This window comes from Xenia sp. Carnegie-2017, unplaced genomic scaffold (assembly GCF_021976095.1).
Source record: "Xenia sp. Carnegie-2017 unplaced genomic scaffold, XeniaSp_v1 HiC_scaffold_25, whole genome shotgun sequence".
NCBI classification, from domain to species: Eukaryota; Metazoa; Cnidaria; class Anthozoa; order Malacalcyonacea; family Xeniidae; genus Xenia; species Xenia sp. Carnegie-2017.
In genome coordinates, this window is record NW_025813488.1 from 5,307,583 (window position 1) to 5,335,018 (window position 27,436).

At 33.7% G+C, this 27,436-nt stretch overlaps 7 protein-coding genes across 9 annotated transcripts; 6 read left to right on the forward strand and 1 right to left on the reverse strand.

Moving 5' to 3' along the window:
* The first annotated feature begins 37 nt into the window (after positions 1-37).
* On the forward strand, positions 38-4,814 carry LOC124453592 (DNA-binding protein SMUBP-2-like). 3 transcript variants are annotated; one of them, XM_047004379.1, is made up of 13 exons: positions 38-429; positions 534-729; positions 799-869; positions 957-1,099; positions 1,196-1,267; positions 1,343-1,471; positions 1,563-1,831; positions 1,952-2,098; positions 2,279-2,582; positions 2,659-2,782; positions 2,850-3,053; positions 3,146-3,556; positions 3,890-4,814. In XM_047004379.1, the coding sequence occupies exons 1-13, from the start codon at positions 174-176 to the stop codon at positions 4,513-4,515; spliced, it is 2,952 nt and encodes a 983-aa protein (XP_046860335.1). In that variant the 5' UTR covers positions 38-173; the 3' UTR covers positions 4,516-4,814. The 3 variants fall into 3 exon arrangements, with proteins under 3 accessions (XP_046860335.1, XP_046860333.1, XP_046860334.1); XM_047004377.1 differs by having other exon boundaries at positions 799-1,099; XM_047004378.1 differs by having other exon boundaries at positions 799-1,099; positions 3,146-3,544.
* On the reverse strand, positions 4,784-5,611 carry LOC124453490. The gene is made up of 4 exons (XM_047004306.1): positions 5,594-5,611; positions 5,322-5,505; positions 4,992-5,077; positions 4,784-4,891 (listed from the first exon to the last, which is right to left on the reverse strand). The coding sequence occupies exons 1-4, from the start codon at positions 5,609-5,611 to the stop codon at positions 4,784-4,786; spliced, it is 396 nt and encodes a 131-aa protein (XP_046860262.1).
* Positions 4,984-26,750, forward strand: LOC124453491 (condensin-2 complex subunit D3-like). Its single transcript, XM_047004307.1, has 47 exons — positions 4,984-5,683; positions 6,124-6,374; positions 6,515-6,600; positions 6,952-7,027; positions 7,100-7,177; positions 7,704-7,772; positions 7,868-8,013; positions 8,133-8,263; positions 8,338-8,374; positions 8,535-8,591; positions 8,689-8,804; positions 9,205-9,316; positions 9,396-9,482; positions 9,570-9,627; positions 9,722-9,806; positions 9,902-10,050; positions 10,583-10,665; positions 10,734-10,781; positions 11,102-11,217; positions 11,564-11,746; positions 11,993-12,189; positions 12,262-12,348; positions 12,442-12,518; positions 12,598-12,624; positions 12,852-12,933; positions 13,041-13,102; positions 13,207-13,282; positions 13,787-13,867; positions 14,048-14,177; positions 14,358-14,466; positions 14,804-14,888; positions 14,974-15,078; positions 15,151-15,223; positions 15,292-15,376; positions 15,521-15,610; positions 15,714-15,821; positions 15,974-16,033; positions 16,171-16,255; positions 16,356-16,474; positions 16,570-16,690; positions 17,120-17,379; positions 17,730-17,784; positions 17,890-17,985; positions 18,061-18,142; positions 18,450-18,486; positions 18,699-18,801; positions 26,667-26,750. Exons 1-46 carry the CDS (start codon positions 5,610-5,612, stop codon positions 18,792-18,794), a joined length of 4,527 nt encoding a protein of 1,508 aa, XP_046860263.1. The 5' UTR covers positions 4,984-5,609; the 3' UTR covers positions 18,795-18,801; positions 26,667-26,750.
* LOC124453596 lies at positions 18,818-20,343 on the forward strand. Its single transcript, XM_047004384.1, has one exon. The coding sequence runs from the start codon at positions 19,188-19,190 to the stop codon at positions 20,124-20,126; it is 939 nt and encodes a 312-aa protein (XP_046860340.1). The 5' UTR covers positions 18,818-19,187; the 3' UTR covers positions 20,127-20,343.
* On the forward strand, positions 20,403-22,323 carry LOC124453597. The gene has a single exon (XM_047004385.1). The coding sequence runs from the start codon at positions 20,901-20,903 to the stop codon at positions 21,816-21,818; it is 918 nt and encodes a 305-aa protein (XP_046860341.1). The 5' UTR covers positions 20,403-20,900; the 3' UTR covers positions 21,819-22,323.
* Positions 22,819-23,758, forward strand: LOC124453492. Its single transcript, XM_047004308.1, is given in 2 exon segments — positions 22,819-23,173; positions 23,176-23,758. Coding segments are annotated over 2 exon segments (729 nt in total). The 3' UTR covers positions 23,550-23,758.
* Positions 25,874-27,283, forward strand: LOC124453493. The gene has a single exon (XM_047004309.1). The coding sequence runs from the start codon at positions 25,874-25,876 to the stop codon at positions 26,795-26,797; it is 924 nt and encodes a 307-aa protein (XP_046860265.1). The 3' UTR covers positions 26,798-27,283.
* The last annotated feature ends 153 nt before the right edge of the window (positions 27,284-27,436 follow it).

Consider the following 27,436-nt stretch of genomic DNA (forward strand, 5'->3'; position numbering starts at 1 on the left):
TAACACTTGCAGCCCATTCTTAAGATTGTATTAACAAAAAGAATATGACAATTACACGCATTTATACCAAAGATTATTTAATTTATAAGAAAATTATGAAAGAAGAAAGAAGTAGTTCTATTTTCGTTTTTTATCACTGACTTATAGTCATAACTGAAGTGTTTAGATTCAAAATGGTGGATCTGAATGTGTACGTGAAAGAAACTCTAGAGCTGTTGAATTTAGAAAGACAAACAGAAATCGACGAATCTAGGGCTATTTACGAAAACACAGAATGTGATAGATTAGAGAAAAAGGGTGTTTGCTTGCGGAAGATGGTTTTGTATGATCGGAGAACCGGTTTGTATGGCCGAACTCTCCTGACTTTAGGGAATGGAAAAGGTCAGAAAAAGAAAACATCACCTTTATCAGCACATTGCTTTACTGTTGGTGAGTTTCATCAATTTCATATGTACTACCAAATGCTTACTGTAGATCATTGATGTATTGTCTATTGAAAAACTCTGAATGAATTACAATTTTTGTTATTAAAGGTGATATTGCTGGCCTCTCTTATTCTTCTACTGAGAATAATATAGATGAACTGTCATCAGGTGTTGTTACCAGCGTATCGGAGACGTCCATTGTTATTGCATTTGATGAATCTTTTGATTCTCAATTGATTGATGAGCATCGTTTGATGAAAGTCACTCGTTTGGTGAATGATGTCACTTTCAAGAGAATGAAAAGGTTTCCAACATATGCTATGGCTTTTTGCATATCATTTATAAGCATTAAATTTTGAATTTTTGTCTTCAGAACTATTGAATCTCTGGGTCAAATGCCATCTGCCAGATTTTGCTCGCCACAATTGATATCCGTCCTCTTTGGTAACACCTCTCTGGGTTTACCTCTTAACATTCAAAATCTTGTAAAAAGCTCTCATTTGAAACATGATCAGGAATATTTTAATCCAGGTCTAAATGTAAGTCAGCAAGAGGCAGTTCAGTTTGCATTGACTTGTCATGATATTGGGATCATTCATGGACCACCAGGGACAGGAAAGACAACAACAATTATTGAAATTATCATTCAGGCTGTTAAGAAGTATGACATGAAAGTAAGGATGTTAACAAGTTTTCAAAAATTTACCATTTTAGTCCTGCAATTCAGTAAATCTGGTTTAATTTTAGCCTGTTTACTTTATTTTTTGTAGATTTTGGCTTGTGCACCATCTAATGTGGCTGTGGATAATATATTGGAACGGTTAGCATGTTTTAAAATAAAGGTGTGAAATTGTTACTTGTATGTAAGTGTGTACTTCTCAATTAATTACTGTTAACATTCTCTTTTTCCATGCCAGGCTGTGCGTTTAGGACATCCAGCCAGACTAATGGATAAACTACAGGCCTACTCTCTTGACGCAATCCTTAATCAATCCGATGAAACAAGCATTGTCAAAGATGTGAGAAAGGACATCAACACTGCAGTAGTAAATATCCAAATATTAACAATACTGACATTCATCTCACAGACATGTTATTAAATTTACAATTAAAGCAGTTTTTGTAATTGCTCCTTAGAGAAAACTTCATGATACAAGAAATTTTGGCGATCGTTCAAAGCTGCATTCAGAAATCAAAATATTGCGTAAAGAATTGCGAAAACGTGAAGGAAAAGCCCTGAAACAAGTCCTCCAGAATGCTGAGGTTATTCTGTCAACAAATATATCTGCATGTGATGATGGTCCATTGAAACATCTTCCAAAAGATCATTTTGATTTTGTGGTCATTGATGAGGCTGCTCAAGCACTAGAAGCTGCATGCTGGATACCATTACAATGGGCTCCAAGGTGAGAGATGTAAACAAGCAATTGTATTTTTGTTATATTTAAGGTTTCTGAATCAAAGTAGTGATGCAATGGTAGTTAATGATTGCTTTCCAAACTTATACATATCCTGTACGTCAATAGGTGTATCTTAGCTGGAGATCATAAACAATTACCGCCGACCATTACGTCGTGTGAAGCTGCACAACGTGGACTGGGAGTGACATTGATGGAAAGAGTTATAAAAATGCTTGGAGATAAGGTTGTTTATATGCTGACAACTCAATATAGGTATGAAAATTGAAACTTTGCAGCAAAAGAACATTAGGAAAGTCTTAGTTTACGTTTTCCGTAGTGTAAAAACTGTTGTCATTCTTTGTTGTTCATTCATCACTACCTACACCGACACATGTTATCTTAGTTCACTTAAATGACTTTTTTCATTGTATTCATGGACATCTCTATTTCAAGAATGAATGATAAAATAATGCAGTGGGCATCACAGCAACTTTATGATGGAAAACTTCTGGCTGACTCATCTGTGGCGCAACACGTGCTATCAGACTTACCATGGGTGAGTGACACAGAACTAGTGTCGCTACCTTTATTGATGATTGATACCGCTGGCTGTGACCTATTTGAGCTTCAGACTGAAGATGAGGAATCCAAAGGAAATGAAGGAGAAGCAGATGTTGTGCTCGCACTTGTAGAGGAATTGATAGATAGTAATGTCAAACAGCAAGATATTGGTGTTATTACACCCTACAATCTTCAGGTTGAATAAACCTGACAATAAATTTATTTTTAATCTTATAAATAGACAGTACAAATATATATCTTTTTTCGTGCAGGTTGAACTCTTAAGATCACGGCTATCCTCCAGATTCCCAGCAATTGAGATCAGATCAGTTGATGGATTCCAAGGGAGGGAGAAAGAAGTTATTGTCATATCAATGGTGCGCTCAAACACAAAAGGTATTTTTGATTCCATAAAAACATTTTTTCGTGAAAATTGTAAAATTTATATTTGATTTTTACCTAGGTAATATTGGATTTCTTTCGGAGAGAAGACGAATGAATGTTGCTGTTACGAGGGCTCGAAGACAGTTGATGATTGTTGGCGATTCAAGTACGATCAGTCACGATTCTTTTCTCAATTCTTTGGTCAAATACATCAGCGATCATGGTGAAACTTGGTCAGCGGAACAATACCGAAATCACATTGGTGAAACGACTTATTACCAAGGTACGTATATTCTATGGTATTAAATTGCTGTTTTTATAAAAAATCATTCTCAAACTTTTGTCGAATGTTATTCATTCCTTTAATTCCCTCAGGCACTTACAACCACACAAAATCTTCCAACGCAGAAAAACTCAAGAAAAACAAAACTAACAAAGCCTTATCAACCAAATCTACAAAAGGGACATCTACAATGAGAACTAAACAAAACACATCAGAGATTTCACAAAAGAAAGTGAGGTCAAATGATAATTCACAAGAGAATTTAAACAATGTTTGTGAACAGGATGATATTGAAAAACTTGAGGCTCAAATTAAGACATTTGTAATTGATCCCACTATGACGCACCTTGTCTTTCCCAGTCATCTCAGTTCGAAGGAACGTTATACAGTTCACTCAATGGCCGAGGAACTTGGGCTCGAGCATGAGAGTAGAGGTGTTGGAAATGAACGTTTCATTGCTGTGTCGAAGAAATCAATGCTGAAGGAGGAGGGTGAGCTTAATAGTAAGCCTCGAGTTTTCTACTGATGTTTATAATTTTGTTGGTCGTCCATATTTAGTAAGAAATATCGTCTGTATTTTAAAAGCTCCCTCACACTAACTGAGTGAGGCTTCATGATAACACCTCTATATGAAGACGGTGTTTTCACTTGATTTATTGTTTGAAATGAAATATTAATGTAACAATCTTGCTGTTGATGGCGTAATAAATTTACCATTCATTACTGGCAGCGAAATTTATGTGTCGTACTGAGTGTGAGCTTTTCGAATATAACCTTTCTTTCATTGATTATGTTCTCTAAACTAAACTTTCATTTTTTATTGCTATTTTTTATAGATGAAATAAAAACGAAGAAAATTGAAACAGAGTCCGTATGCAACACGAAAGTAAATGAATCTCAGTTGAAAGATGACATGGCTATTTGTGGACACTGCGGGAAGGAAATGATGTCTTCCAACATATTTTTACATGAAATAAGATGTGAATATAATAGACCAGAAACTCAAACCGATGGCGCTACTGGCATTGGTAAAGGAGGTCGGGATCAAAGATTCAGATCGAAAAACAGTGTGGCACGCAAAAAGAAAAACAGCAAGTCGCAGGAAAAACAGTCTGGCGTTAAAAAATCCGACTTACAGAACCAGGAGGATGATTTTGATGAACTTTTGGCAGAATTTCGTCAAAATGACTCGCAGTGCGCTATTAGCAAATGCAAAAAGAGTGTTTTAACTCTGGGACAAAAATGTCGTTATTGCAACAACATGTATTGCATAGGACATCGTTTACCCGAGGATCATGGTTGTCATCAGGTTGTCAAAGAACAAACTCGGTCTGGTATTGGCATGCGCAAACAAATCTCGCAGAAAACTGCAGCAAAGCGCACGCTTTTGGAAAAGAAATTGGATGTTAAGATTAAAGATTTGGAGATTGGTCGTAAAAGTAAAATTAAGAATGGCAAATAACACCAACTTGTTAAAATTAAGTTTATGTATGTCCCTTCCCTTATGGTCCTACATATAATACAAACTAATTTTCATTTTGAGCAACTACACAACACTCATTTCTGTGTCCAAGTTTCGTTTTGTACTTGACGCTGACATTTTTGTTTGCGGTCGAGGATGACGTACAACATGTGATAAAGAATTAAGGAAAATCGTTCAATTGAGTTGATGAACATATCAAGACGGCTCACATGTAAGATTACCAACGCAAATTTCTTTGTAGGTAAAGTTATTTTTGTATAAATATAAAAAGGATATGATCTTTAGAGTAAGTTCTTGAATCAAAGTAGTTGAGGTCCAAAGTTGCTGCTAACTTTTTGGCGAGACTTCGTAGTTTCTATAGGGGATGTGAAATGTACTGTTGTCATTCAAAAATGTGACACTTTAGCTGTAATGTACGGCTGTCACAGTCATTTCGCTTTCTTTTATTTTCTCACCTTTTTGTTCGTTGTGTACGATGTGATTTTTTGCTCGTGGATGTTGAAACCGTTGAAAACAACGTAATAGTAAACGCTGCCTGCATCTGAAAATCACGTGTAGTGTAGTTTATTGTCAGTACTTAGCAACGACTTTTATAAGTGTTTCGTTAGAAATCTCTGTTAGGATCTTGGATTGGAAAATCTTTGTGGCGATAATCAGTGTGTCACCGAAATCGTCACCAGTGTTCCAGGAGATCCAGGGTCTCCTCTTTTTGCAGAACAATTGATTATTATGGTTTATCGACCAGTAAGTCTCGGTAAAGTTTCTGTGAGTAGAGTTCCACTAACCATATTTTTGTTCTTTCAGTCGTATGTAGACATTATTGAAAGTTCCATTGTAAATCAAATGTCCGTTCTCGAAGAAAGAATAATGTCTAGTTTTAGAATCAAGAACACATCTTCCTTGATGACGACTTTCCCAAGCCATTGTGCCACAGATCAGGATAAGAAGTAAAGAAAAAATTATGTATTCCTAAGAAAGTATATGTGTTATTTGATCATGCATATCTCTTAGTTTTTAAGAGCTAAATTTTGGCAATCCTCTATACGCACAAATATACTATTCTCGTAAAAACCATGTATTTAAATTGTGATAGAATCATTAGATTTTGCTCACTCCAGCTCCATAAAAAGCAACCAGTATTACTGTTGTAACGATAACAACTATTGTGGACAGTACTCCGTAATAAAATCTTCGATCACATAAATCCAAACTGTAATCTGAAATTTAAAAAGCATGCTTTTTTGCACTTTCATCTGTTACTCATTTTTATAATGAGGTAGCTATTTTTCGCTTAGACTGCACCATGTAGTGAAGATTGATTTTTTTTCCTATGGGCGTGTACTTACGGTTTTCATCTGTTTTTTTAAAAGGAAAAAACGGATTTTTCGAAAGTTGCCGTTTGAAAGTTATCTCAGGTTTTTCCAAGATTTCCAAATTTTTTATGCGCTCCAACATTTTGTCTTTATTTTTTTGCGTCATTTAATTGTATTTTGCATGAAGAAAATTGATGATGAAGAACCTATGGAAGTGTGTTTTTGTGAAATGGAAACATGAAGAGCAAAAGGCGGGAAGAAGAAATTGAAATAGAAAGATATCTAACATGGAGGAAGATAATTTAGCTAATTCCACCGTTGATGTATTGTTTAAACTTTGTTTACCTGCGATATCTAAGACTTGGGTTGATGAAGTTTGGCAAACAGATTTCTGTGAAGCTTGTAACTTACCAGATAATTTATTAGATGAATCGGATTCTCCTAAATCACATAGTGATACTTTGATTTCTGTGTTAAAAGTCGTCGAAACTTGGTCGAAATGTGATGCCGACAGCCAGCCTTTAGGTAATTTAGAACAGTTTTGAGCGCATTCTTATTTCAGATATGTTTTCTGATTCAAATTTTGAACTTAATAAATGAAATGTATATTTTTAACTCAACTTTGTATTGCGTTTTATATTAATTGAATGAATATGTTTGGCTAGGTTTTTGGGCTGTTTTAGTTGAAAACGAACTGTCTCATCATGCATTGGTTGCATTATTGTATGCCTTTATGCATTCTTCAAATAAGGTACCTCAAATTATTGCACCATTTCAATAATTCAGTATCATTTTTCATCATGTGTACTTCATTCAGTTGTTCGGCCAAATGTTCTTAAACGTTACACTTACACTTTATAAACTTTCTTCCAATGTGGAAAAATCATTTCACATCCTAGATTTTTCACAGAAACCTTTGCTGCTTAAAACAAATAAACTTGTAACATTAGGTGGCTGCCATTTGGTTATTGGTTCAAGTACCAATTTCTGTACTATGCTACTATTATTGTTACATAGAGTCATTATAATTTTTTGGAAAAGCATTTCACCATTATTTATATAAACACTATGCCTTGACTATCTATATGTTTTTGTTTTCTAGAATTCCCAAATTGGATATCAGCTGAAGTCATCCATTTTGGCTTCAAATATTTATATATTACTAAACCAACTTCCTGGTGTGTTATCTTTGATACACTTTTTGTGGTTTTAGTATAGATCCAGTTTTGTGATGTTATATTTCTTCATAGGGAGTGGTGCATATAAGATATTTCATCCTTTAATCTTTCAAAAAGCAATTGATGTTTTGCAATATTGGCCAAACTGTGGTAAAGTATTAGTGTTGTGGACACATGTTATAAATTCTTAACTTTGTTGCTGAGTTTGAATGAAATTCTAAAAATTTTGTGATGTGTTTCAAGTTAAGCAATTTGTGTGTTTGAAGACATGTTTGCTTGCTATTTGTAATTAGTCAAAAACAGTGTGCAAATTAACAGTGTGCAATGTGCAATTTGCACATCATTTTAGCTAAAATGAAAACAATTGCACATCACTTTTTCAAACGATGTGCAAAAATAGCGGTTTTAACGAAAAACACTGTCGTAAATCATAAGAATTTGTTCACGTTTGAAAATATTAATTTAGCAATTAGCGCTATATAATAATTAATGTAATATCAATTTGATTATGCCTATAAAGAAACACTTTTGTCAAAAAAATTACACATTGTTTTTTCTAAACTAATTCGCACACTGGTCAAAAATGATCAAAACTAAAACACCAAAATATAATATATCTATGTACTTCTCATGAACAAACCTTTTACATAATGATGAGTTTACAAATTTGTTTTAGACAATACAAATGGAAAACGTAGGCAATTACTACAGAGCAACTTTAGCCGAAAATCAAGACGTATCATTGGTAATGAAGGATGACAAGTTTTTCTAGCAAATCCATGTGATATTTGCATACAAATTTTTGGTGATTGCTTTAAGGAAATTTGATTTACTGTTTAGGTCAGAATTTGGCCAATGACATGGGTGATGACTTGGATCACTCATTTAATGAAAGGAATGTTTGTGAAGACATCTCACAACTTGGTTTATTTGATGTACCAAAGATGACTATGGAAGTCAGAAACTGTTTGGTGAAGTATTTCAATGTATGTAAGGATTATAAATATGAAGCTGCATGAAAATGGATTTTCCTGTAAAATTAACATATTTTATCTTATTAATCATGTAGAATAACTATAAAAATGTCATGTGATATATATTGCAGGATCTTATTAAATTTCTTCATTCTAACTCACTCAAAGACTGTGGACAAACATTGGATCATGTCAGATCAATCTTGGTTGATCTGACTAGAATAGAGCCTTCACCTGTTGAGTTAAATTGTGCTGACACTGTGTATGAATGTTTTTTTTGTAGTCTTTAGCTTTTTTCAACTCTTCTGTTAAAAAATATTTTATTTCATTTTTCAGATCTTCAAAGACTTCTTTAAGTTATCTCGTATTTAAGGTAATCAGGAAATTAATATTTTCAGAGATGAGATCTAGTATACTAACTTGTTGTGATTCTTTAATATTTCTCTTTTTTCCTGAGTTTCCAAAACATCTCTGCCACCTCTCATCTTTGCTGTTTTCATAAATACTTAATTACTCTGTTTCAATGTTGTCAGGTTTTGAAATGTATTATCCAACCATTGCATGGAGATGTTGGTCAAAATTTGCGTAAGGTGACTTTAGTAGAATGATCCTTGTGTCTTCATTTTGTTAGCTTTGTAATTAATCGATTTTGTTCTGTTGATTTATGTTCTTTTGTTTTATATATAGATCTTTAAGCATCTTTTACCTAACATTTTATCAACATATGGGAATGAATCAACTGGAGCCATTTCCATTACAAAAGAAAAGCAGATTGTGAAAGACAATTCAGTTAACTTTGTGCGGTGCGTAGGTTGACGAATAACATAGTAATTTTTTTTATGTTACACAGTTCGAGTTGAAACATTTATCAAACCACTTGGTTAAAATATAAACTAAGATAAAGTGTCAGTGTAGGTAGTGATGAATGAACAACAGAGAACAAGAACAGACTTTACACTACCTAAAATATAAACTAAGATAACGTGTATCAGTGTAGGTAGTGATGAATGAACAACAGAGAACAAGAACAGACTTTACACTACCTAAAATATAAACTAAGATAACGTGTGTCAGTGTATGTAGTGATGAATGAAGAACAGAGAACGAGAACAGTTTTTTTAGTGAGTTTCAGTAAAAGAATGGGTATTTTTGAATTCCCCTGTCCAGATTGTTGGCTCACGACAATATTCTTCATTATGACAGCTCCATGATTGAAGACAACGGAGAGAGTTCTCTGCCGGCGGTTCGAGTTCTTGTTCAACATTTATGCATGAAAGTTCCTGATCAAGCAGAGTTTAGGAATTCACTTGCCAGTGTACTGTTACTTTTTCATTTGTTGCGCTTCTTTAGCCGGATGATTTCACTTGATTATAAATACTCTTTTACTACTTTAGGCATTAACTGTCATAATTGAATCATTTACAAGCGAAAAACTTAATGATCTAATGGAATGGATCAAGAAATACTCTAAAAATTCAAAGGTTTTTTTCGCACGAGTGATAGTTAAATAAAGCACTCTCATTTCCAGTTGCTATAATCATTCTAACTATTTTCCTTTCCTAATGAAGATTGGTTTCCGTGTTTTTGCACTTGATGTCATCTTTTGTATTCTCACTCGATCATCAGGTACAACATTGCTGTTGCGTTATTAATTTTTTTGAAGATAGGTCATGATTGTAACATCAGAGAAAATGATAGCAGCTAAACTTTTTTATTTCAGATGTGAGTGAAGAACGAGCTTCTCGTTATTCGTATTTTAGTTTACTTCAACTTATCATTGCTAGATGTTCTGATAAAGCACCAACGTAAGTTTAATTTCTCTTATTTGTTTTCGACATTGAAGTATTCTTTTCATTTGCTTTTTTTGACAATCTTCTTCAACATCTTTCATTATTTTTAGGGTTCGGGCTAAAGCTCTCTCTCATCTAGCTCAATGTATTTGTTCAGTTAATGATGTAATTAAATCCATGGTAAAAAAATTACTGACGACACCCATCAATAATGGCAGTATGAATAATTGTTCATCAACAGATTTTAGTCCAGCTAACCGTAAGTGTCGATTGTTCTGTGCTTTTCAAATGGTTTCCATTGAATTTCCAGAAGTTTGAAGAATATGCTTGAAGATTTAACTTATTGATACGCATGAAAATGTTATAGGATGTCTTGTCTTTTATATCATTCTTCGCGTAAAACATCCATCGTCATTGTCCTTGCTCATACATGGATGTTTAACATTTGATATACTTCTTTATACCTCATATTTATCCATCGTCGAACATGTTGTTCATATGGATGCTTAACATGTGATATACCTCTTTATACCTCATATTTATCCATGGTCATACATGTTGCTCATATGGATGTTTAACATTTGATATACCTCTTTATACCTCATATTTATCCATGGTCATACATGTTGCTCATATGGATGTTAATTCCCACTGTCCATCATATATTCGTAAAAGTTTTGATTTTCTGTTGCTAGGTTTTTGTCATTTGTCTTATTTATGTCCGACATTAGAACATTGACTTTCTTTTCCATGCATGATGATTTCATATTTTGTTTCGTTGATCCAAACAGCTTCCCGTCAAATGAACGTTTCTGCAATGATAAGACGACGAGTTTCGGATGGAAAAGTTCTTGTAAGAAAAGCTGCTATTCAGGTGTGTATAAGGTCGCTGAAAGCTGATGTAAAATAAATTTAATTATAATTATTATTTATCTTTTGTAGGTGTTAGAGTCCATTATAAGAATCAATAGTGATGAGCTTTGTGAAAAGGTAAAATTATTTCAAGTAAATGAGCGTACGTATTTTGTTGTTTTGATATTCTAGAGCAGAGAAAAACTTGCTGATCAAGGTTTTGTCAAAATCTCAGTTGTAACTATTTTTATCATTGATCCCATCCGTGATTCACAAAGTCCTCATGTGAATGATTAATTCAATAATTAGTTTGTGGGTTTTCAATTGTCATTGGATCCATTGATCCCTAAAAATGAACAAGTAAAATACATTTTCAAAAAATAAATAAGTGTTTATGTTTAATTCCTCCTGCTTTCCCTACTTTACATTCATAAAAAAATTTGTTTTCTTTCATCAAGGATCTTCGGACGCTACATGAGAGGACTATGGATTCGGCATTATCAGTTCGCAAGCAAGCTGTGATATCCATAACATCTTTGTTAAATGAAAACTCCCGCTCGTCTCTAATGCATCGGTAAGTTGATGTACGTAGAATTTTTATCCCAAGAGCCATTGCGCATTCAGGGCTGATGAAAGGAAACTCTAGTCTCTCTAGGCCAACGTTATTGCCGGGCATTAGTTTTTTGTGACGACTTTCTGTTTTAGCTTGAGGCTTTAACTTTTTACCGCTTTTACATTTTTGTTATTGTCTGTTAACTGTTTAACAAACCCAGAATAACTGTATGACATTGCATTAACAGTAAAAACAATGACAATTTGGATGTTTAGTACTCTTATTTATGAACCTGCAATATTTTACCCGAGGCTCGAGACTATATGATCAATGTTGCGATGTTTCTTATATTTATGTCATATTATAGGATTTGGTTGGATGCCATTTTGCCTTTGGTGACGGATCGAGAGACTTCAGCGCAAGAGAAATGTCTTAGCATTTTGGAAGGAATAATTTTGAAGAATATTTCTATGGAAACGACAGGCGCTGAACAACTATTAAGTTGGAATTTGTTGGAATTGATAGCAGGCGAGTCGGGCCAAGAGTTAAGGTATATAGTAAAACAATTTTTAATAACTGAGATTTTGCAAACTTTTGATTATGGCAACTTCCTTCATGCATGTTTTTTATGTTGCTTGTAACTGTTTGAGCAACTACAAATTTCTGTTGTCCAATTGACATTTTGAATATGTTTTATCATTTAAGAAAGTTACTTAAACGAAATGAATTGTCTTGATGTGAATGTTTTATCATGACAAGTAACACACCTGTGCTCAATGCATACCTTGTTTTTCAGACATTATTTTCAGAAAGTGTGCAATTACTGGTCAAAGCAAGGTAAATTTACCCCAGATAAAGTGAACGCAATCATGAATCAACGTGAAAACGCATATGCCTCCTCGGCTTGGCTATTGTTGTCTGAGATTTCGTCATCAAAATCAAAATTGGATCCTCAAAAGATAATTAATTGCTGCGTCAAGTATATGGCAGACGGTATGTGATTTGTTTTCAAGAGAGAAAGATATGTGGTAGATTTTGGTCTTTTAACTAATTTTTTCATTACAGGCAACGACAAATTGCTTTGTAGATGCCTTAAAGTGTTAGAAAATATTGCTGTCACCATTCCGGTTGAAAGTAAAGAAACTTTAGCAGGTTTGTGTTTTGATCTTCATGCTTACCATCTTCTCTTGTCTTTGTTGTTCTTACAAGTGATAATTGATCGACGAACTATTTCATTTCTTCTAGAGACATTAAAAAGAAAGTTATCTTCATTTACCTGCGCTCCTGAAATCATAGTTTCTGCAATGAATGCTTTGTTTAAGGTATACATATAACATGTCTGTAATATGCACACAGACAAAGCTCTTTTTTAACTTCGTCCTTAATCTCTTCTTTCTATAGCTCTGCGAATCCATCCCGAAGGGCGATGTAAGTTTGGTATACGTACATATTATAGATGTGTTTAAGTAATGCATAGAATTATGACTCTTGGTGGGTTTCTGCATGTTCTTTTTTTATATATTTGGTTCAGTTGCACATGCGCTTTGTATGAAAAAAATCAACTTTCTTACCATCTTCCTGATGCGTTTGTACTGTTTGTAAGCTTTCCCAAAACTGATGTTTTTTATTTTGTATTGACACTTCTATTATTTTAGAGGAAGATTGATCGATGGTGCAATGAATTGCTTAACATGTCTGAATCGTATTTATCTAATGTTGTACTTAACCCAGATTCAGGTTCGTTGTATAAAAATATCATTGTGCATAAATAATTCCACTTAAGTAATGAGTTTGTTTAGGAAGGAAATCTGTGAAATAAATCGCCTGTCTTTTCTTTCATTTAGATGATTGTGTTGATGAAGGTGCCATCATAAGATATCTTTTTTCAATTGGCGAAGTTGCTTTGGTATACGAGTCTTATGAGAAGATTTTTTATTGTTTTATACAAACATCACCGATATTTTCCATTACAATAACCAAAACCCAAACATTTTACATGTTTTTTTATAGTTGTGCCCTCGTAGTTGCAACAAAAGATTATACTTGGTCGTTCAATCAATGATCATAACGCCACCACGAATTGAAGGTGCGTAGACTGTATGAACTGATGTTGTTTTCGAAATGAGATGATGTTGTTTTCCATTGTCGATTGTAAACGAAAAGGGTTAGCCTCAATCACACGTCAAAACCACGAAGATGATAAAATGGGACGATTAATGATCACTTTTAAAGAAATTGCACGATTGTGATGAATGGCGAAAATTTACATCATGTCGTTGTATACATCAGATATCATAGAGTTAACTTGTCAGAGGGTGTCCGATAATCCTTGTTATATTTTTTTGGGGGGTGGAATCTTATCATATTTTGCGTTTCTTCCAAAATTGCTGAAATTCTGTTTACATTATCGAAGTCAATATGTTGCAAGTTTCATGGTAACACTTCGATATTCATTTAGTTGATTTAAGAGAGCAAACAATTTATAGCATTTCCATGTGTTAATTTGGACTTACTTTAGAAACTTTGCATTATTCTTTGATCTATATTTATGAATCAAATCGTATATGTCCTCCCGTGAATTATTATTTAGGTTGCGGGCAATCGACACCAGTTCCTCTGCAAGGATGTGTTTTGACACCAACAGTCAAGGCTCACGCTTTTATTACTCTCGGTATTATTTTTTGTAATTTTAACTCTTTTTTTTTACTATTTAACGTTTTTCAGTGATCATAGGAATATTTTTTCATTTTTTAGTTTATTAGTCTATTCTCAAGTGTTTAGCGGAGATTAATTTTGAATAAAGCTCATCCCAATAAATTTGATGTTATATTTTACTGTGATGTTTTTATAGGAAAACTGTGTTTGCAGAATGAAACTTTAGCTAAGGATTGTATAGCTGCACTGACAAAGGAAATGGATACTTCACAAGATCCAGCTGTTAGAAACAACATCACTGTTGTCCTTTGTGACTTGTGTGTTAGGTATGAAGTGTAAGGTTTTTTGTGATGTTTATCTTTTCTCTGAAATTTGTTTTAACAAATCGTCAAGAAAAGGACATAGGAAGTAAAGCAATTTATTTTTTTAGGTACACGAATCTTGAAGTAAAGCAATTTATTTTTTTAGGTACACGAATCTTGAAGTAAAGCAATTTATTTTTTCAGGTACACGAATCTTGTCGACCGTTACATACCAAATGTTGCAAGAGGTTTAAGAGATGAAGAACCGTTGATACGTAAACAAACTTTAACCATGCTCACACATTTGCTGCAGGTAACCCAGCCGTTACGTGTGTAATTTGTGTTCATTTTTATTGCTATAAATTGGAGTTAAAAGTTGGTTTTGTTATTCGAGTTTAGCATTTCCGTATTAATCTGTTGGTTAGCTGCATGTTATAGATCGAAATGTAGACAAAACAAGTTTTAACTGAATATGGTAAATTTTAATGTTCTTCCGAAAGGTGCATGCTGTAAATATCATATTTTATATGATATAATCTAAGTAGCTATACATAACGTATACTTCTGCTCTACATAACTTTTTTCTCTACTCCATGAAAAATATTGATAGTGGATGCTTTTTTAATTTTATATACTTTTGTTTGAAAAAGGAGGACTATGTCAAATGGAGAGGTCCGCTGTTTTTCCGTTTTATTACTGCTTTGGTTGATGAAAACGTTGACATAAGGAAATTTGGTAGGTCAAATGATTTTCAACCAGTAATTGCTTAATGAGTCAATTGCATGATGTTTATAATCAAATTTTTTTGTTTCCATTTAAGCGGAGTTTTGTATGGTACATTTACTATTAACTCGCCATCCTGGCATGTTTCATCAACATTTCATTGAATCTATTTTCCATTTCAACGCTTTTGATGAACACAACGGTTAGTTGATTAGTAAACACGTAATTTTGTATTGATTTTTCTTCAAGTGAGATTAATCATATTTATCTTTAGTATATAACCGGTTTCACCAAACAGAAAAAGAGAAGGAATTGTTTTCATTGAAAGGAGAGAAAAGGCAGGGTACGTTCTGTTAGAAAAATGATGCGTGTGGTTATTTATATTTATATATTATTGTGTTGATGGACGTTATAGTAAACGAATGATTATCTACAAGTTCTTGCTCGATCACACGACGGATGAGCAGCGTTTTAATTTAATTGGAAAGTTATGTCAAGAGGTGTGTAACTGAAAAAATTGATAAAATCCATTCCATAGAGATTATAGACCGTCAACTCGGAGAGAGAAAAGTTATAGTCTCAAACATCCGAAATTTTAGAAGTGTTTCCTGTAGGTTCTCAAAAACTATTTCTACTTTTCTAAGATACTTGGTGGATTTACAGATGGTGCCATAAAGTTTAACGATAATTCTAAATCTGTTCTTAAAGATGCTCTGGCGATTCTTTCTACTAAGGTAAATTTTTCAACTACTTATTCTCTGCATTACTGTGCTCATTGGTTGATGTCATTTTGTTCTTGATTTTCACTATCTCTCTCTTTGCATTGTATTTTATTAGAATATCAAACTGTCTTCCACGCAGTCTGTTGCGGCTGAAGATCTTGCTGATGAAGGTGATGAAGCTGGTGCTGCTATAGCATCTGCCCGGACGAAATTTCTCACTCAGGTTCAAATTGAATGGCTTTACTATAAAGTTTTCATAGCTTTCATATCATTTTGTTGGGGACGGGTATTACAGATATGAAAAGCTTACAATTTCGTCTTACAAATGATGTTGTGTAGCCTAGCTTTTTAATGTTCATAATTTGTTGACTTTAGATTGTTAAAAAGAACATGATAGAAAATATTATTCCCATAATAATCGAACTAAAGAACTTGGTAAGCTATTATTGACGTGTATGTGTATTGTAAAGCCTAGCTGATGCATAAAAAGTTTTTAGAGAACAGGCTGTGGATGTTATTTTTTAGTTGATCATTTGATGTGTGAGAGCCAGCATGTATTGTTTATGTTTTAGCTTGAAAAACAACGGTCACCTCTTCTTAAAGACTTAATGCTGTGTCTTAAGGATATCATAAAAGATTACAGCACGGAGGTTCAAGGTAGAAGGCATCGTTCGCTTTAGTCAATTTATGTGGCGGGAATATTATCATGAACAGCAATTTCGACATAACCCCCCACCCCCTTCATTGTTTCTTGTAGATGTATTGTCTGCTGACCGTCTACTTGCAAAGGAAATTGAGTTTGATTTGAGGAAATTTGATGAAGAACAGAAAGCGTTAGAAAAAAAACGACGAGAGAAAGCAAGTTTATCTGACCTTGTACGTTAATGAGCCACAACATGTGGTTAACCATAAAACGGTTAATATCTTCATCAAAACGTTCAAGCATTAAATTTTTTAAAACTTAATTGAAGGTTAATCGATCTAGAAAAAGTTCTACTTCTGCTCCATCACTGGAAACTCCTGTAAAGACCGGGGATTTTGCTACTCCACAACTTCGTACTCCTGGTGGAAAGATGGTTATTCCGCTGTCTGGTAAGTACGAAGTTTTTTACCATGTGAATATTGTAGTGCTGGAAAATGTTTAGCAGCGCTGCTGCCAGGAAATTTTACATAAAATTACTCGTGGACCTTAAGATGATAAAGACAACTATGGTGTTTATCGCTGGTGTCACGGTGTAAACTTACCTTTACACTGAACTAACCTCTTGGACATTCATATAGTGGCGAGTTCTGAGCATGGCATTTCATATTAATATATTTCACATATATATAGACATCATGATATTGTTCGGCTAAAAGGGATAAAGAATTAACCACACGATTGTAAATAATCGTTGTTAGTACAGCATTTATTATATTTTGATCTGAAAGGGGATGGCTGAAATAATATACAATTCTAAGTGTTCCTTGATGACAATGTTACAAAATTAATTACATTCGAATAGATCCATAATCTTTCAGATGATATACACGTTGATCAGCCTGTGACACCTAAACCTTCAACTTGTCATCATACTCTTGCTGCTTCGGCTTTATTGAACTCCGCCAGAAAAGCAGTCGAGGAAGCGAACAAATTAACTGCAGCTCGATCTCGGTTTCCTTCCGTTGGATCTGTGAGGAATGTAAACAATAACTTGCAAAATACGGCTGGCAGAGATGGAGAAACGGCTAAAAAGAAACCAGGATCAAAGACCTTAACGCGGAGTGATGAGAATGAAGAGGTAGACTTAAGTCTCAATGTAGTTTATTTGATCTTTGAAGATACACAGATTTATACACGTGGATGTATCCCTATCATCCTGTCAGGGATAATGTAAAGCTAAAGTTAAATAAAACCATAAAAACGTCGTTGATTTAAATGCCCATTTTGTAATAACTTTCATTTGAAGAATCTAAGTAATTTCAATCTTTGCACTAGTTGTTTTATCTTTTATTTAAAAAATACTAAATCTTGGATTATACGTCATAAATATCACATTAACATTATTTTATATTTTGTGTTCTATGGAGTAGAATAAAAGTTTTTGTGTGATTAGTTTTCTCAATACCACGTAAATGTTTTTTTCTTTAGATCAATGAAAAGTCATCAAATCGACGCACTGTCAGGGCAGTTAGCACTCCTGAATGTATGTCGAAATTTCATGGACATTTTATTTGACTAAGGAACTTTTTTGTTTCTGATAGTTGATGATGTAATGCCGTGTTAACTTTAAAACATAAATATTTTTTAGGTGATACAATGCACATGTCAAGAATCTCGTTCGCTACGACTCCTCTTTCGCCAATACTTAATCTAGTACCTGTAAATGTTTCTAAACTAACGCAAGGTATGTAGTGTTTTTCTTTTCTTGATTTTTTTTCATCGTGAAAAATTCATAAATATCTTTAATATCTTAATGTAGGCTCGTACAATACAAGTTCAAACAGGAAAAAACAGGAGTGTAAAGAGAAGAAAGTTTTATGTTTACCTTCTCCCGTGCTGCAGTAAGAATTCTTTTTTTGAATATTGTTATGTGGAGAATATTATACTTTTGCAAACCTTTATTATTTATTTGTTTTTGCATTATGGGGGAAATCGTCTTTGACTTTGGATTTGTCTCAATTCTTCCTCATTGCTTGCACATAATTTTTTGGAAAAAAATATATAACTTTAGAAATATTTTTTAGGAAAAATTAGATTTTTGTCTAAAACATCGTTTAGGTGAAACGAAATCGGTTTATACACATTGTTTTCTTTTACACAAAGTTATAATTTTCTTATTTGATATTTTTTCTTGTTTGTTCCATCCAGGGCACCAAAACCAAGGAAATGGAATGTTACATCACCTGTAAGTGATAAAGATTTACAACACAATAATTATTCGAACAATTTATTGACATCTACGACGTCTGTCCCAATGTTAAAAGAGGTTACCAATTTATGAGACTGGTAATCATGAACAAATCAATTTTGGCGACTAGTAACATAATGCTTGTACAAGAAATGGTTTTACGAAGAATGGAATTATTGCAACTATGTTACCAAACGGTTTTTGTTTAGGTACAAGCCTGTAAATTAAATCCACGGATATCATTACGCCAAAATTCTCTTCAAAATGACTCTGTTTCAAGCAGGACGCGGTCAAGAATCAAATAATGAAAAGGTAGGATTATTTTTAATATAGCTTTATTTAGAGGATAATAGAGTATGATAAAGAATATACACCGCAAACGCAGTACACAAAGAGTACCCTTGAGTTTATTGACCTCAATTGTATCATGCAAATAGTGTTTGGCTTTACTGACCTCAAACAGCTGGCATCATTTTTATACTGATGGATGTTTTTCAACATATGCAAATTCTCTTTACGAATGATTTTCTAAGAAGACGTTTTCAATGTTATTGTATGATTTATCGATGTATCGAAAAATTATGAAGAACGATAAAACTCGTTTATAAAAATGTTTGACGTCATGATGTAAATTTAAATCACGTAGATTTATTACGTATTTATCTACTTTGGCGACATTGTTGAGCTGAAGCACACACATGTATATTATACGTTCATGCATTCATGTGTCGAAAATGTCTGACGTAGAAAGAACTCGTTTTATGGTGATACTTGGCTGGTGCTTGTTTAGCGCTTTGTTCGTTGTACAATCCGTGATATTTGCAGTTTTGCTCAAAAGATATCACAACTTGCCATCGCTTATATCATGCATTTCTTTATACTTCCTCGCTCTTGCGGTCATAGTTCTCATGCTGTTCATGTTGCGGAAGAACGAGGCGCTTTATGCTGAAGGAGATGAAGAAATTTGTTATGTTTGGATTGTTTGCAATGTTTATATTGTTGCTTACACCGTATCTGTTGCAATGATATTCTGTAAAGTCGCCAAAAATCTTACCAAAGATATGACTCTTGGTATCAACACATTGAAAGGAACACTTTCCATTGCTCCTATGCTGTTAATTCTCATGTTACAGTTGACCATTTCTCCAATATATCGTAAAGATGTTTTATCACTGTCTATATTTTCTGCATTGAATATTTTTGATGGCATCGAAATGTTGGAAGTCATTTTGATGCACCATGAAGGACTATTTCCTTTAAACATTCATTTGGAAAGGGCCATCATTACGTTCGCTTGTATGTCGTTTTTAATCTCTTCTCTTGCTCTCTTTCGAAATAAGTTTAAGACGGATGGAACCGTCAAGAAAAGAGAAAGAACATCAATTATCATTGGTTTTATCGAGATGATTGGCATCAATTTATCTTTTCTCATTTTACGTTCCATTGTTTGGCATGATTATAAATACGAAGCTTCAGTGTTTATAGCTAAGAATGTCATATCTTTAGTTGTTGGCGTTGTGGAGTTATGTCTTCTGAAAAAGTGGATAAAATGGGGTGTTGAGGATGGTTTTGCTGAAAATATTGACGGTTTTACTGAAAACATTGAGGATGGTTTTTTTGAAAACATGGAGGATTGACATCACAGCTTCATATCTAGAGAAGTTGGACATAATAAATTTCGTGTACCTTTACAAAGGTGTATATGTAGGAAAGTTTTTTTGTGACTACAACACCAACGTTGATTTATGTACAGTAATATTTAAAGCTTGTAGTTTTGCCCTAAGCCAATTGTGTATGACAGTAAAACATCACCAGGGAAACATAAAAGAATCAATAAATCTTTGAGTTCTGAAATCTACGTCACTATGTACCATGGTACCTTGGATGATTTTTATCATCCAGTATGTAATGCATCAGGACTTTAAAATGCAATCTTGCCGTACTCTTAAAGGATGATGTCATTTTGCCTGTCATGATTGAAAAGAAACGCTACTCGTTTGGCTTGACAAATATTTAGGTCGTTTTATTGAACTGCTAACTGTATATAGATAGAAAAGCACCACAGTTGCAGTTTAAAATCCTTGAGATGACATGTTTACCCCTATGCTCTTATAATAAGTTTGCAAGTAAAAATTGTGGCTGAAACAGGCAGCATAACTTTGGTGAAAGTGTTTTTCATGAATATTGCTACGATTGTGTTCCTTTTTAAATGGTTTGAAGGTTATTGAACAATTGGTCGACTTCTTATGGATGAATGATGCCGACGTCATGGTGTGATTTAGTCCACGTAGATATGTATTACACATTGGCTGAATTTATCAGAATTGGCGTTTTAGAGACATTTGAGACAATTAGAGCCTCTCAATTTTAGAGACAATCGAAGCACGAATTTTGTTAGTTTATAAGTCGAAATGTCTGACGTACAAAGAAGTCGTTGTATGGTGATACTTGGCTGGGTTCTATTTTGCGCGTTGTTCATTGTACAATTAGTGATATTTTCACTTTTGCTTTACGAATATCACAACTTGGCATCGCTTATAACCTGCATTGTTTTGTACATCTGTGTATCTGTAGCGGTCATAGTTCTTATGCTATTCGTATGGTGCAAAAAGTCTTGTCAAGAACTTTATGCTGAAGCGGATAAAGAAATTTGTGGTGTTTGGATTGTTTGTGGCGTTTATATTGTTGCTTACACCGTATCTGTTGCAATGATATTCTGTAAAGTCGCCAAAAATCTTACCAAAGATATGACTCTTGGTATCAACACATTGAAAGGAACACTTTCCATTGCTCCTATGCTGTTAATTCTCATGTTACAGTTGACCATTTCTCCAATATATCGTAAAGATGTTTTATCACTGTCTATATTTTCTGCATTGAATATTTTTGATGGCATCGAAATGTTGGAAGTCATATTGATGCACCATGAAAGACTATTTCATTTAAGCATTCATTTGGAAAGGACCATCGTTGTCTTCGTTTGTTTATCATTTTTGATCTCTTTTTTTACTTTGTTTCGAAATAAGTTTAAGCCTGATGGAAACGTCGAGAAAAGAAAGGGAACTTCAATTCGCTTTGGCCATGGTATTATGGAGATGTTTGGCATCAATATACCGTTTCTCATTTTACGTTCCATTGTTTGGCATTATTATAAATACGAAGCTTCAGTGTTTATAGCTAAGAATATCATATTTTTAGTTGTTGGTCTTGTTGAGTTTTGTATCCTGAAAAAGTGGATAAAATGGGGTGTTGAGGATGGTTTTGCTGAAAATATTGACGGTTTTACTGAAAACATTGAGGATGGTTTAATTGAAAACATGGAGGACTGACATTGCAACTTTATATCTAGGAAAAAGGTGGAACATAATCTATTCATATCTTTACAATGTGTATATGTAGGAAAGTTTTTTTGTGACTAAAACACCAACGTTGATTTATGTGTAGTAATACTTACAGCTTGTAGTTCTGCCCTAAGCCAACTGTGTATGACAGTAAAACATCACCAGGGAAACATACAAGAATCATTGAAATCTACGTCACTATGCACCATGGTACGTTGGATGATTTTTATCATCAAGTATGTAATGTATCAGGACTAAAGAAGATAGTAAAAATTGCAATCTTATAAACGACGTTGTTATTTTGCCTGTCATGATTTGAAAGAAACGCCACTCGTCTTGCATGACAAATATTTGAGTTATTTTTTAATGAACAGCTAGATGCATGTAAAAGGATATTGTCACAACCTAAGTATAAAGCCTTTAACAGTGTTCACTTTATTCATGCTGAGTTTGCAAATAAAATTTGTAGCCGAAACAGGCAGCACGACTTTGATGAAGGTGTTTTTATAAATGTTTTCTACCTATGTGTTTTTATTTTAACGATTTTTAATGTAATTAAATAATTTGTCGACATATTATGGATGGATCACGAAGGTGATGCTGCTGGTGGCGTGATGCTAATTAAAGAGACTTAGGTTGACGTCATGGTGTTGATTACAATTAGGCAGTTGTATTTCCCAATTTCCAAGAATTTGATTTTGATGTAGTTGTATTTCCCAATTTCCAAGAACTTGATTTTGCTGTGGCAAATTTTTGGTTATTAGGAATGTAAAACACCTTTACGATCATTCGTGTGTTGAAAATATCTGACGTACAAAGAACTTGTTTAATGGTGATACTTGGCCGGTTTCTATTTTGTGTTTTGTTCATTGTACAATTAGTGATATTTTCACTTTTGCTTTACGAATATCACAACTTTGCATCGCTTATAACATGCATTGTTTTGTACTTCCTTGTTGTTCTTGCGGTCATAGTTCTAATGCTATTCATGTGGTGGAAAAAACATAAGTCTTGTCAAGAACTTTATGCTGAAGAGGATAAAGAAATTTGTGGTGTTTGGATTGTTTGTGGCGTTTATATTGTTGCTTACACTGTATCTGTTGCAACGATATTCTGTAAAGTCGCCAAAAATCTTACCAAAGATATGACTGTTGGTATCAACACATTGAAAGGAACACTTTCCATTGCTCCTATGCTGTTAATTCTCATGTTACAGTTGACCATTTCTCCAATATATCGTAAAGATATTTTATCACTGTCTATATTTTCTGCATTGAATATTTTTGATGGCATCGAAATGTTGGAAGTCATTTTGATGCACCATGAAGGACTATTTCATTTAAACATTCATTTGAAAGGGCCATCATTACGTTCGCTTGTATGTCGTTTTTAATTTCTTCTCTTGCTCTATTTCGAAATAAGTTTAAGACGGATGGAACCGTCAAGAAAAGAGAAAGGACATCAATTATTATTGGTTTTATCGAGATGATTGGCATCAATTTATCTTTTCTCATTTTACGTTCCATTGTTTGGCATGATTATAAGTACGAAGCTTCAGTGTTTATAGCTAAGAATGTCATATCTTTAGTTGTTGGCGTTGTGGAGTTTTGTCTTCTGAAAAAGTGGATAGAATGGGGTGTTGAGGATGGTTTTGCTGAAAATATTGACGGTTTTACTGAAAACATTGAGGATGGTTTTTTTGAAAACATGAAGGATTGACATTACAGCTTCATATCTAGAGTAGTTGAACATAATAAATTTCGTGTACCTTTACAAAAGTGTATATCTAGGAAAGTTTTTTTGACAGTAAAACATCACCAGGGAAACATACAAGAATCAATGAAATCTACGTCACTATGCACCATGGTACGTTGGATGATTTTTATCATCCAGTATGTAATGTATCAGGACTAAAAAATGCAATCTTACCGTACTCTTAAAGGATGATGTCATTTTGCCTGTCGTGATTGAAAAGAAACGCTACTCGTTTGGCTTGACAAATATTTAGGTCGTTTTATTGAACTGCTAACTGTATATAGATAGAAAAGCACCACAGTTGCAGTTTAAAATCCTTGAGATGACATGTTCACCACTATGCTCTTATAATAAGTTTGCAAGTAAAAATTGTGGCTGAAGCAGGCTGTATAACTTTGGTGAAAGTGTTTTTCATGAATATTGCTACGATTGTGTTCCTTTTTAAATGGTTTGAAGGTTATTGAACAATTGGTCGACTTCTTATGGATGAATGATGCAGACTTCATGGTGTGATTTATTCCACGTAGATATGTATTACACATTGGCTGAATTTATCAGAATTGGCGTTTTAGAGACAACGTTATACTTCTTGTGAAGCACGTATTACTTTAATTTATAAGTCGAAATGTCTGACGTACAAAGAAGTCGTTCTATGGTGTTTCTTGGCTGGGTTCTATTTTGCGCGTTGTTTATTATACAATTAGTGATATTTTCATGTTTGCTTCACCATTATCACAACTCTGCATCGCTTATAGCATGCATTGTTTTGTACTTCCTTGTTGTTCTTGCGGTCATAGTTTTTATGCTCTTCATTAGGTGCAAAAAACATAAGTCTTGTCAAGAACTTTATGCTGAAGGAGATAAAGAAATTTGTTATGTTTGGATTGTTTGTGGTGTTTATATTGTTGCTTACACCGTATCTGTTGCAATGATATTCTTTAAAGTCGCCAAAAATCTTACCAAAGATATGACTCTTGGTATCAACACATTGAAAGGAACACTTTCCATTGCTCCTATGCTGTTAATTCTCATGTTACAGTTGACCATTTCTCCAAGATATCGTAAAGATGTTTTATCACTGTCTATATTTTCTGCATTGAATATTTTTGATGGCATCGAAATGTTGGAAGTCATATTGATGCACCATGAAAGACTATTTCATTTAAGCATCCATTTGGAAAGGACCATCGTTGTCTTCGTTTGTTTATCATTTTTGATCTCTTTTTTTACTTTGTTTCGAAATAAGTTTAAGTCGGATGGAAACGTCGAGAAAAGAAAGGGAACTTCAATTCGCTTTGGCCATGGTATTATGGAGATGTTTGGCATCAATATATCTTTTCTCATTTTACGTTTCATTGTTTGGCATGATTATAAGTACGAAGCTTCAGTGTTTATAGCTAAGAATGTCTTATATTTATTTGTTGGTCTTGTTGAGTTATGTCTTCTGAAAAAGTGGATAAAATGGGGTGTTGAGGATGGTTTTGCTGAAAATATTGACGGTTTTACTAAAAACATTGAGGATGGTTTAATTGAAAACATGGAGGACTGACATTGCAACTTTATATCTAGGAAAAAGGTGGAACATAATCTATTCATATCTTTACAATGTGTATATGTAGGAAAGTTTTTTTGTGACTAAAACACCAACGTTGATTTATGTGTAGTAATACTTACAGCTTGTAGTTCTGCCCTAAGCCAACTGTGTATGACAGTAAAACATCACCAGGGAAACATACAAGAATCAATGAAATCTACGTCACTATGCACCATGGTACGTTGGATGATTTTTATCATCCAGTATGTAATGTATCAGGACTAAAAAATGCAATCTTACCGTACTCTTAAAGGATGATGTCATTTTGCCTGTCGTGATTGAAAAGAAACGCTACTCGTTTGGCTTGACAAATATTTAGGTCGTTTTATTGAACTGCTAACTGTATATAGATAGAAAAGCACCACAGTTGCAGTTTAAAATCCTTGAGATGACATGTTCACCACTATGCTCTTATAATAAGTTTGCAAGTAAAAATTGTGGCTGAAGCAGGCTGTATAACTTTGGTGAAAGTGTTTTTAATGAATATTGCTACGATTGTGTTCCTTTTTAAATGGTTTGAAGGTTATTGAACAATTGGTCGACTTCTTATGGATGAATGATGCAGACTTCATGGTGTGATTTATTCCACGTAGATATGTATTACACATTGGCTGAATTTATCAGAATTGGCGTTTTAGAGACAACGTTATACTTCTTGTATTGAAGCACGTATTACTTTAATTTATAAGTCGAAATGTCTGACGTACAAAGAAGTCGTTCTATGGTGTTTCTTGGCTGGGTTCTATTTTGCGCGTTGTTTATTATACAATTAGTGATATTTTCATGTTTGCTTCACCATTATCACAACTCTGCATCGCTTATAGCATGCATTGTTTTGTACTTCCTTGTTGTTCTTGCGGTCATAGTTTTTATGCTCTTCATTAGGTGCAAAAAACATAAGTCTTGTCAAGAACTTTATGCTGAAGGAGATAAAGAAATTTGTTATGTTTGGATTGTTTGTGGTGTTTATATTGTTGCTTACACCGTATCTGTTGCAATGATATTCTTTAAAGTCGCCAAAAATCTTACCAAAGATATGACTCTTGGTATCAACACATTGAAAGGAACACTTTCCATTGCTCCTATGCTGTTAATTCTCATGTTACAGTTGACCATTTCTCCAAGATATCGTAAAGATGTTTTATCACTGTCTATATTTTCTGCATTGAATATTTTTGATGGCATCGAAATGTTGGAAGTCATTTTGATGCACCATGAAGGACTATTTCATTTAAGCATCCATTTGGAAAGGGCCATCGTTGTCTTCCTTTGTTTATCATTTTTGATCTCTTTTTTTACTTTGTTTCGAAATAAGTTTAAGCCGGATGGAAACGTCGAGAAAAGAAAGGGAACTTCAATTCGCTTTGGCCATGGTATTATGGAGATGTTTGGCATCAATATACCGTTTCTCATTTTACGTTCCATTGTTTGGCATGATTATAAATACGAAGCTTCAGTGTTTATAGCTAAGAATATCATATTTTTAGTTGTTGGCGTTGTGGAGTTATGTATCCTGAAAAAGTGGATAGAATGGGGTGTTGAGGATGGTTTTGCTGAAAATATTGACGGTTTTACTGAAAACATTGAGGATGGTTTAATTGAAAACATGGAGGACTGACGTTGCAACTTTATATCTAGGAAAAAGGTGGAACATAATCTATTCATATCTTTACAATGTGTATATGTAGGAAAGTTTTTTTGTGACTAAAACACCAACGTTGATTTATGTGTAGTAATACTTACAGCTTGTAGTTTTGCCCTAAGCCAACTGTGTATGACAGTAAAACATCACCAGGGAAACATACAAGAATCAATGAAATCTACGTCACTATGCACCATGGTACGTTGGATGTTTTTATCATCAAGTATGTAATGCATCAGGACTAAAGAAGATAGTAAAAATTTCAATCTTATAAACGACGTTGTTATTTTGCCTGTCATGATTTGAAAGAAACGCCACTCGTCTTGCATGACAAATATTTCAGTTATTTTTTAATGAACAGTTAGATGCATGTAAAAGGATATTGTCACAACCTAAGTATAAAGCCTTTAACATTGTTCACTTTATTCATGCTATGTTTGCAAATAAAATTTGTAGCCGAAATAGGCAGCACGTCTTTGATGAAGGTGTTTTTTATAAATGTTTTCTACCTATGTGTTTTTATTTTAACGATTTTTAATGTAATTAAATAATTTGTCGACATATTATGGATGGATCACGAAGGTGATGCTGCTGGTGGCATGATGCTAATTAAAG